General features: G+C 32.7%; 1 protein-coding gene across 9 annotated transcripts; it reads right to left on the reverse strand.

The window, feature by feature from the left end:
- Positions 1–375: 375 nt before the first annotated feature.
- On the reverse strand, positions 376–7,634 carry LOC118046988 (CBL-interacting protein kinase 32). Of its 9 annotated transcripts, XM_073404798.1 has the most exons (16): positions 7,327–7,634; positions 6,771–6,854; positions 5,871–6,099; positions 5,559–5,621; positions 4,963–5,034; positions 4,512–4,619; positions 4,334–4,414; positions 3,913–3,966; positions 3,685–3,810; positions 3,513–3,602; positions 2,596–2,718; positions 2,352–2,465; positions 1,516–1,632; positions 1,371–1,427; positions 1,198–1,272; positions 376–967 (listed from the first exon to the last, which is right to left on the reverse strand). In XM_073404798.1, exons 3-16 carry the CDS (start codon positions 6,039–6,041, stop codon positions 893–895), a joined length of 1,326 nt encoding a protein of 441 aa, XP_073260899.1. In that variant the 5' UTR covers positions 6,042–6,099; positions 6,771–6,854; positions 7,327–7,634; the 3' UTR covers positions 376–892. The 9 variants fall into 9 exon arrangements, 8 of the variants coding, with proteins under 8 accessions (XP_073260899.1, XP_034912004.1, XP_034912007.1 ...); XM_035056113.2 differs by lacking the exon at positions 6,771–6,854; XM_035056116.2 differs by lacking the exons at positions 6,771–6,854; positions 7,327–7,634 and adding an exon at positions 7,099–7,272.
- Between the last annotated feature and the right edge of the window lie 3,264 nt (positions 7,635–10,898).

The raw sequence follows: 10,898 nt of genomic DNA on the forward strand, positions 1-10,898 counted from the left end.
AAAAAACCACATCTTCCAACTTTTTTTCAAGTTAAACTTTAGTTAAATCAGACATAAACCGAATGCTCTAACATGCCAGTTTTTAATCTTCTTTTTTCCTTTTTTGAAAAAGAATCATATCTTCCATCTTTCTTTTAAGTTAAACTCGGTAAGTTTTTAGTTGAGTCGGACATAAAACCATATTAAACAGAAATGCTCTAACATACTAGTTTTTAATCTTTTTCTTACAAAAAAAATCATATCTTCCGAGCCTCGATCCTTAAACTAGTCGGCATCGGTTTCCCACGAGAAACAAGCAGCCTCGATCCTAAACTAGGTGGCGTTGGCTTCCTTGTCGAAGTTTAAGACCACTGATTACAGAGATACACATTTCCCTTGAAAGAAAAGGACAAAAAGAACATAACAATATGAAGAATAATTTACAAGCTCCCCTTGGGCCAGCTCTAGCACATGGAAACTCGATGGCTTGAAATTTGGAAGGAAAAGAGTTGCACTAAGAACATCAGAAATATACTGGAGAAATACGAAATTGACATGGAGAATGGAAACAATAGTAAACACAATCTTCTTCTGAGAAAAGTTTCCGAGAGAAAGGAGCAACAGGAATACAGTACTTTCATCAATTTGAAATCTTTCTATCGAAGAGGAAAACAAACCACCCCATGAAAATGAGAAAAAGAAACAGGACTATGAGAAGCATCCATGTTTCCCAACATGAATAACAAGGAAAACAAGTGGAGAACCCATGCCCGCCTACTTCTATGGAATGAGAAAATATTTCCAGGGAAAGAGATGAAAAATACAAAAGGAACAAAGATGTAGGGCACATATAGCACATTTGCATAGGTGCCGTTAACGGAAGTACTTGTACACTTCAAAATTGGCACAACTTTTACTTCGTTTCTTGCATGTCCTCCTCAGTTTTCCAGACAACATCATCAAGGCAGGTTGAAAGGTTTTTATAGAACTGCAGAAGACAAGGAACAAGAAAGACGGAAATATAAACCGTTTCTAACTTGAATGAGAGGGGACAAACTGTGGATGTTCTGGTTCAGGATAATCATCTAAGACATTGTCAATATATAATTAAAATGACAAATCATGCATGCACCTATTGGTTGTTGGGTAGCATTTCGTTTAATGAGAGCAAGATGCAAATGGATGAATTAAATGAAAAAGAAGAGAAGGAAACTATACCTTATGGAACTCCAAAGTGTCTCCCTTTGCTTTACGCACTTCAACCATATGAAGCGAAGGTGCCACTTGAAATATCTGATTGAAATGCATGAAACTGTGAATTAATTCCACAAAATAACTATGGACTTGACTTTGGCAGCATTAGTAAGTTTAATCATAAGTTTGTCACAGACCTCGGTAGCAACATTAAGGTTTCCCTTTCTCCCAGCCTTCACATTCTCAAGCCTCATCTGAGAAAGACAACGATAGCCGTAAGCATTACCTCAGACCTTTTTAATTTTTGTCAAACGAATAATGAATACTTTATGAATTTGTTACCTTGTAATTTTTCTTGTGGACATCAAAACCAAGGGGCTTGGCAGCTTCTTCGATCTTGTGAATTATTTCATTGGCAGGGCATCTAGACGTGAACCTCGTTTCCCTCTTAAATTCCTGCTGCAAGTCATATAATCATAAACATACGAGCTCCAATATTTAATGGAATTGCAAAAAAATTGACATTATAAACCTATCATATGGCCTATCAGCTGCGAAAGAAATCCTCATTTAAACATCTCAGATGCTGTTAGGTAGCCAATGCTACTTTGTTGATAGTGCAGAATAATACTGCTTTCATAACAGAGGCTTCTAATTTCACAGTCTATAATAATCTCTCACTATAATTGACAAAGCTGGATATCTCTAATTGTCTGGAAGGAACTTCAAAAAATAATTAATGATCCATTTTCTTGTTGACGCCTCGAATGGATAAACACATGGACAATACTAGAGTCTCAATGCAGTAAGAGATCCTGGATTGGTTCATACTCTGAAACACTGATTAATCCCTTCATAGGTGATAACATTTATCATACGTATTGATGATTTGGCAAGTTGATGTATCTCTGAAATATTTAAATGACAAGGGAAACAAGGAAAGGCATACAGCTGCATAAGCATGCAGACACAACACCAAAGAAACAGACGCACTCCCCCGACTACCAGACCATGTCCGCATAAGAATGTGACAACATGTCACCATCATCTCTTATTTCCACAGAAGCAGGAAGCTGATGTTTAATGTACTTGCATTAAAACATGCATCATCCACTGGAATACAATAAATCAGGTTTTAAAGGTTATGACATAAAAGAAAGGCCTTTCAACAAACAAACCTGTTCTCCATCAAACAAATTCCCAAGATTTAGTCCTTTAGACATAGAAATTAACTCAAATGCATTCATAGCTGTTGGTTGCTCCTCTTCCTTCTTCTCTGTTACATGGTGTTCCTGTTGCGAGGACAACAGTAAGATTTAATAAACAATATTGTCAAGAAGTGCAAGAAATTGTCAACACTTCCTTCAATCTGTGTACTACTTTTTTGCTAGTTCAAGTATAAAAAGCTCATCTTAAACTCACTTCTGAGTCCTTAAAAACAGCTTCAACATCATCCAAGTTGGTGTCCTCTTTCTCTTCAAACACAGGAGGCTTATAACCTTTCTTAAACCATTCATCTACCAGGATTTCAGGTATGGTGATGCGCTGCCATAAAAACAAATAGTAAATTGAGAAAAATTATAAAACAATATGAAGTTGTGAGTAATGATAATATTTCCATGCATTGAGGCCATTTTAAAGTATTTAAAATCCCAGACTTCTTGGAACATACTTTAAAAAAAAAAAAATGTCTAACAGCATATGCTTGATGCAGCCAATGCATATGCAGTACACAAAGAATCAGAAGCAATATCTGACCTAGGTAATGCAAACATCATGACACTTTTTACACATCACTTGCAGATTAGAGAAGTAGTCCAGGCATCCTAATGATATCCACTGCAGTAACAACCTTTCAGTGTTCCAACCTTGCTACCTGATCAAATCTCTGAAGATTTAATCTCAGTTACACAACATTCACATGCCTAGACTCTGGGAAGCTTTTACATAAAGTTCTATTTACAGTATAGATGCAACAAATTAGCATGAAAACTGGATAGGCTCTATTTGTCCAACAACAGTGTTATGGCAGCATTGGGATCAGAGCAGCTATTCCTTGTGCCAATTATGATGAAAAAGAATAAACATAACTTAAAATGCACATACCGTTCTTTGCAGTGATTTATCATATATAAATTTCTGAGACTCATTTTGATGAAATTTTGGTAGCATCTAAGACGAGAAATTTTGGTAGAATTCTCTCTTACTTTTTGAAAAGAAGAGTTGCCAACCACTAGTTAATGTAGAAATCCTTTCTTTTTTCCTCCATTCTAAGATGCAGGAAATGTATTATAATCAGAAGCTCAAGCAAGGAATGTTAATAAAGCATAACTACTCACAGTCATAGGGTTGGGATCCAAAATTCGAGTTATCAATTTCATGGCACCAAAAGAGAGCCAGGGGGGGCAAGTAAATTCAGCTGCTGAGATCTGTATTTGGCAGAAGTAAAGTGAAAACCAGAGGGCACAGGAAAGGGGGAGAACAGTTTTATCAAATTTGTAAAATGCTCACTTTTTTATACAGGTTCATAACATTTGAATCATCGAAAGGCAAATACCCTGCTAGCAATACAAAAAGTATCACTCCACATGACCATAAATCTGCAGTAGTCCCATCGTAACCTCTATCATTAAGAACCTAAACAGCAACACAGAAAAAAATAGAGGTATAAATGTGCCAAAGGCTTAAAAGGCAAACATATATGATCAAGAACTGTAGCATATAAACCGTCATCCAAACCTCAGGAGCGACATAATTTGGAGTTCCACAAGTTGTATGAAGTAGGCCATCATCCTGCCAAAAAAGAACCGGTTAGCACAAAAAAAAATGCTTTCCTTGCATGAGTCACAGAAGAGACTTTAAAAAACAACAAAAATATTATTTCCATGAAAAAAAAAGTAACTGTAAGGAAATAGTTCTTATCAGTAGCCTTAAACAGGATTAATTTCTGCCACGCCTATTTTTATTGGCAAAGCTTGTATTCGAGAATAAGCATAGCATAGGCCTCTTTCCTTATTCATAAGCTTCGGTACATCCCAGCCTGCTTTAATGAAGGTTGTTATTTTGAACCAATCAAATTGATAATATCCATAATAGGGACTTGGTTGGCAGAATGATGTCTATAAGACTTCAAATGAGAAGAAGAATTGATGGTAGTTACCCTGACTTGTTGGGACAGCGCACTCAGCCCAAAATCTGAAACTTTGAGGTTCCCAAAAGCATCCAACAACAAATTTTCTGGCTGCAACACCCAATAAAAAAGAAGAACAATGAAGGTCATGATGAACAAAAATAAACAACCTATTTACATGTTACAGGGTGATTAAAGTTCTGAGTACCTTAAGGTCTCTGTGAAAAACACCCCTGCTGTGGCAATAGTCCACTACATTGATAAGCTGCTGGAAATATCTCCGAGCTTCATCTTCTCTCATCCGTCCATGGTTTACCTTCGTAGAATTAAAACAGAAAAATTATGCATGCAAAGAAATGCTCCGTAATTGGTATGAAAATAAAGAGTCAAAAGAAACTTCCAGTCCTTTTAATGTTTTGGTTCCAATCAACACAAGATTGCATTATTATAAACAAAAACAAATGCATGACGATTACAACTAAGATTGTAATTGTCAATGATAAGGAGATGAGCCTTAGCAGGTGTACAACAAATTTCTAGTACTTGTAATAGCACCCAACATATAATTCCCATAACTCTACCAAGGATATTGAACCAGTAAAACTGGTGGAGCATAAACTAATGGGAAAAAAAAGGTTTGATAACAATACAAAACTTACAATTTTGTCGAAAAGCTCTCCCCCGGTGACAAACTCCAAAACAATAAATATCTTTGTCTTACTTCCCATCACCTGAAAATCAACATTTTTTTCTGCTAAAGCTTAGAGGAAGATTTATATCAAAATACTGCTTTACATAACACAATTAAGATAGCTACTGACTCTTTGAAATAAAGTTTAATTCGAAGCTAAAATAGGCAAAAAGATCACAAGGTCAAACCTAACAATTATTTAGAAATCAAATGTCATTTAAGGTAACTTTTACAAGCATGCTTGATTCCGTCACTATTTCTATACAAGACAATCCTTCATTCTTTACAATGATGCTAGAACTTAACTCATATGGAAAAAATGGGACAACTGGTACTGAACAAAATTATTGTTCACAGTCTTGGCCAAAAATATGTAAGAACAGAACCAGAAAATCTGATGTTGCTTCCATTTGGTAGAGAAGGATGCAAGGGAAGACTAATTATAAGGATAAGCATAAAACATATAGCTCCCATTTGGTAGAGAAGGATGCAAGGGAAGACTAATTTTAAGGATAAGCATACAGCATATAGCTTGTAATAAATGCTGAAGACTAAGAGAGGGACCTCATATAATCGAACAACATTTGGATGCTTGATAAGCTTCATTGTCTCAATCTCCCGCTTGATCTGTCAGAACAACGGCAATTTTAGAATTCTGGGACAATATTGGAACACCTTTTCAGGTGGTAGCATATATATAAAATAAAAGAAGTCTATAGGATCCAAAAGGGAAAAAAGGGCCAGAATCTTCCAGAAGTGTACGAGAAAGCAATTGAAAAACAAACATAGATAATGCATATAGTATCAGTTTCTCTTGAGACATGTAAAGCAATGAGAAACAAACAATTTGCCATAAAAAGAATTAACTAACCAGACCTGTTCAGCCATCTTGTGTTTGAGAACCTTCTCTTTATCAAGGATCTTCAGGGCCACAGGTTCCCCGGTCTCAGAATTCCTTGCAAACTTTACTTTTGCAAACGTTCCTTCACCAATTGTCCTTCCCACTTCATATTTACCCACTCTACGCTTGATTTTAGGTTGACTCATGCTTTGTTTATGGGTTCAACACTCTTATTCTTGCAGTTATGCAAACTTCTAACTCTTCCTGAAATGCATAAGAAAGTGTAAGTGACAGACCAATACAGCAATAAAGTTCAATAAAAATGGGATCTATTGAGCATATCCTCAATTGTGAAGAAATGGTCAAGACTTGGCTGGTTCTGGATGATTTTAAGGTTTGCATTACATATTCTGGAGATTACAACAATAAAAAACCTTTCCATAAAGTATAGCTCAATTAATATAGCAAATCAACCAATACAAAGAAACAACAAAGACTAAAAATGCCATAAAATGTGAACACAAGGAACTTACAGCATGATAGATAAAAAAAGAAGCCATACTATGCTGAAAAGATCTACATCAACAACCTAATGAGAAAGCAAACAAACTAATCCAAAGTGATTATAACCAATGAGAGCCTAGAAAACACCCTGCCCAGTTGCCATTTTATCAGTACAGTGAATAGATCAGGTTGCCAAAACATAACCAGAAATAAAACCAGAAGGAGGTGAAACAAAACGGCAAAAAACAAGTATCTAAGTTGAAAATCTTGAACTGGGAAAACAAAGAACTTAAAATTGTCTTCACCAATTAACACAGATACTGAAAACACAATCAAATCAAGATTAAGTGAATTAACCTCAAATCCAATTGCAATCTTGACCAATTAAGACATACTGAAAACACAATCAAATCAAGATTAAGTGAATTAACCTCAAATCCAATTGCAACCAGTGCCACCAAAATGCCCACGGAAGTGGAATTTAGACCAGAAACATCTCAGTGGTCAATCAAAGACTGCTTATAAAAGCAACTAAATAAATACTTTATAGTTTATAATTAACAAATAAAAAATGAGTTTAAAACAACTAAACAGAATCTTCCTCTGAAACACCATGTTAAAAATAAGAAACTATAGCTGAAGTTCAAGAAACTCAAGAGAACTCAAAGTTCTTGCCAACTTTACAAATTCCCACCTCGAAAAACAAAAACCCAAATCAAATTGTACAAAAACTAACACATGAAAAAGCAAAGATAGGACCTTTTCCAAAAACAAAAGCCCAAGAATTATACTGGAAAGAAGGAAAGAAAAGGCTCTTGTGGTATAAAAAGAAGGAAGCTTTTAGCTTCAGAGAGAGATAAAAAAAATAAGTAAAAAAGTCAAAGACGAGTTTCAATTCAAATTCAACATAGAAAACATATCTTACACAATGGATAAATAATTACAAATAAAATAATAACAATGATTAGAAGGAGAGAGAGGATATACTTGAGCAAGACTTTTAAAATATGGGGACTGAGAGAGGCAGGCTGATAGATAAGCAAGAAAGGCTGGAAATTATTGCTTTAGAATCGGCTTTTGAGATGACTGGAAAGGCAGGATAAGGCAAAGGAAACGGCAATGAGTGAGACTGGTTTTGATGATTTATAGTAAGTAACCTTGTTGATGACGATCACCTCCTGGCCTCTGCAACCAGACAAATGGTTGCCTGCTACTGTACTCTACTCTACCTGTCTTAATTTTACTGCCATAATTTACTTGCTTACAGCAACACAAGCACGCGTCTACTAATGCAAGTAGCGAGAACAAATGGTTCATGTTAGCTGGCTGGCAGGAGCTTAGTAGGAAAGAAATATGCCTCCGATATGTTGATGATTTTGCTGACGTCTTCAGATTTTTGCTTAACTGGGTTTGCCTAAGATGCCACTTGGGGTTTGATTCTAAATTATAATAGGATGGCAACGGGTGTCTATGACTCATGTGTATCTACTATATTTTTATTCTACTCTTACTCGTTAAGATGTTTAGATATATATTATATTCATGGCCCCTCATGTCGGAACAAACTTCTTTTTAACCTAAAAAAAATTTTAAAAGACAATTATGTTTTTTAAAAAAATAAGAGAAAATTGATAATCAAGTTATACCTTAATTAATTTGATAATATAATGAAACAATAATAACAAATAAATTAAAAAAATATCTCGAGTAAAACTAAGTTAACACATAAAACATGTAATCAAGCACATGATATTGAAATAATCTTATAAAAACAATGGTGCCGACAAAAATTAATTAAAAAAAAACTGAAAAAATATTTAAACTAACTCGATTTAATCTTTTAAACTTGTAATCCAAAACATTAGCAAATTCCTAATCAATAAAATATTGGGGGATAAGATAAAAAAAAAAGTTCCAATAAAAAATTTAAAAATAAAATAAATAACAAGATTATATTTTGAGTGCTCGAAAATGCAAATAAAACTTTACAAATTTTGCAGTAGCTATTGTAATAATTATTAAATTTGGTTTGGGTATAGTTTTTTTTTTTAATCAATTTAAAATTAATTTAGTTTGATTTGGTTAGTTAAGTCAAAACCCGATTTAACTTTATTTTTTTAAAAACACTAATATTATTTTAATTTTTTAAAATAAAACTTATATGATTTGGGTCAATCTAGATTTAATAGTTTTTGTTGGGAAAAAAAAATACAATTTAGTTTTACCAACACAATTTATTATTCATATCTCATCTTAAATTTTAAATATAACAAGAAGCTAAAAAACTACAACTCACTCTAAATTATTTTAAAACTAACCAAATGAGACTTGGAATAAGTATTTCTTTACATAATAATAACAAAAAAAATGGATGCATGGTGTGTTTACTCGTGCGATAAAAACAATACAATAATTTTTTTTTTTTTTAAAAAAAAAACAACTAAACAGTTGACTCAAAGGCTTTTTTTCTTCTTCGATTATTTTTTATTTTGTGAAAGTAACGTAATGTATTAGTCTTATATGATAACATTAAATTATCAATGGTGTGTTAATCGTGTAAATTGTAACGTAAAATGGGAGGCCGGACCACGTGGCCATGTGGGTGGTTTCCGTTGCTGTTGAAATTAGTGGTTGGACTGAAACTGCAGCAAATATATATATATATATATATATATATATATATATATATATATATATATGAAGACATGACGACAAAGGCATTTCTTTATTACCGAACCTCTCTCGGTCATGTCTTCTTTGGGTTAAAACGGCATTCATGGCGGTCGTATGGCTATCACTCCTTAGTCCTTACATTTGGGACCATTTTACTCTCAGGCAATCCGACACCACCGCGTATGTTTGGTAATGTTGTCTAACGTCCGCAGGAAAGATTCGTTTGGTATATAATAATGTAAATATATAAAAAATATGGTGGTCATACAATCAATATAGAGATCTGAAGTGTATATTACGTAAATATATAAACTTGTAAAAAATATATAAAAACAATCATAACTAAACAAATATTGAAATTTTACTTAAATGAAATTAATTTGAGTACTTGTTTATTAAAGTCCTTAGAATATATATAATCTAAAATTTTATTATTATCATTGATTAATTATTTGTTATTAAAATTTTATTACTTTTCATTTAATGCACACGGACTTTCTTCGATAAATTTCTTAAGATTCTAATAATTTACTCTTTTTAGATACACGGCTAAATAAGATTGAATGAACTTAAATGAATAATAATCAACATCTCTTTACAAATATTGAACCTAAACTCTAGAACAAAAAGAAAAAAAAAAAAAGAAGGAATGATACGTCTTTAGAAAAAACAATAACAAAGAGGGGAAAAAACACTAAAAAGATTATTGGATAATTTCTCACCCATCCGAGACACCTATTTATATAACTTGAAAACCAAAATACTATCAAATCTTCACAATTCATGAATCTTTTATTAATTATAATAAATGTTCAGAGTTCAAGAATTAATATTTATAATTCATGAAAAGAATTCATAAATATTTATAAATTTTTGAAAGAATTCATGGTTCATGAAAAACATTCATAGTTCATGAATTACTTATAGTAGACAAAGACTAAATAATAATTTTTTTTTTATTTTCCAAAACCAAGCCCAAACTCATAGCAAATATTTTCCTAACTCGTATCATTTTCTCAAAACCTTTACCAAACTATGTCATTTAAAAAAAAAAAAAAACATGGTTTTTAGTCCTAAATATGAGTGGACCTCATATATAATTTTTTTATATAAACCATTTCTAACAGGTAATGTGGTGTAGAGTACTTTTCAAAAGTTCTTTTCAATTGAAAATACATCAAAATGATTTTAATTTTTTTTTTTAATTTTGACATTTATACATCAAAATATCAAAAAATTTCTAAAAAACATAAATTTTATGTTTTTCATGCAAAAAGCAATTGCAAAAGCAATTTTAAAAGCGAAAGCTACCATAGTGCCAAACCAACATTGAACCAATTGGTTATTGACAAATAGGGATTGCTTAGTATTGTGTTGTATTTCAAATAACGTTATTAAACCCGGTCAAAACTGATAGCTTAACCCGACGCCCGGTCTACCTAGGACCTCACTTGGATTGAGGTGTTGGCGAGCTTTACCGTGCCTTCAGAGAAGGTATTGTTATTGGGGAAAAAAAGGTTTTGGATTTAATTATAAAATTATAATTAAGATTTAGGAATCGCTACCTAATATTATGGTTACTAAGAACCTATGGTCTGTGAGAGTCTAGGTAAAAGACTAGTTGTGTAAGGGGAAGACGCATCATCCTAAGTGTACCCTATCTAAGGTAAGCTGCATTGTTATTTAATTGTTTTTCTTTGTCAGGTTTCTATTAGTTGGTATTTTCTATGGTCTAAAATAATTGTTAGTTTATAATTCTTTTTTAATTTATTGAATATATTTTATTGTTGTATTGGCATAATTATTTAATAATTTGTTGAATTAATATTGTTAATGTTTAATTTACCATAGTATTAGTAATTGAATATGTTGGAAGAATTATTAAT

Source organism: Populus alba, chromosome 1 (genome assembly GCF_005239225.2).
Source record: "Populus alba chromosome 1, ASM523922v2, whole genome shotgun sequence".
Classification (NCBI taxonomy): Eukaryota; Viridiplantae; Streptophyta; class Magnoliopsida; order Malpighiales; family Salicaceae; genus Populus; species Populus alba.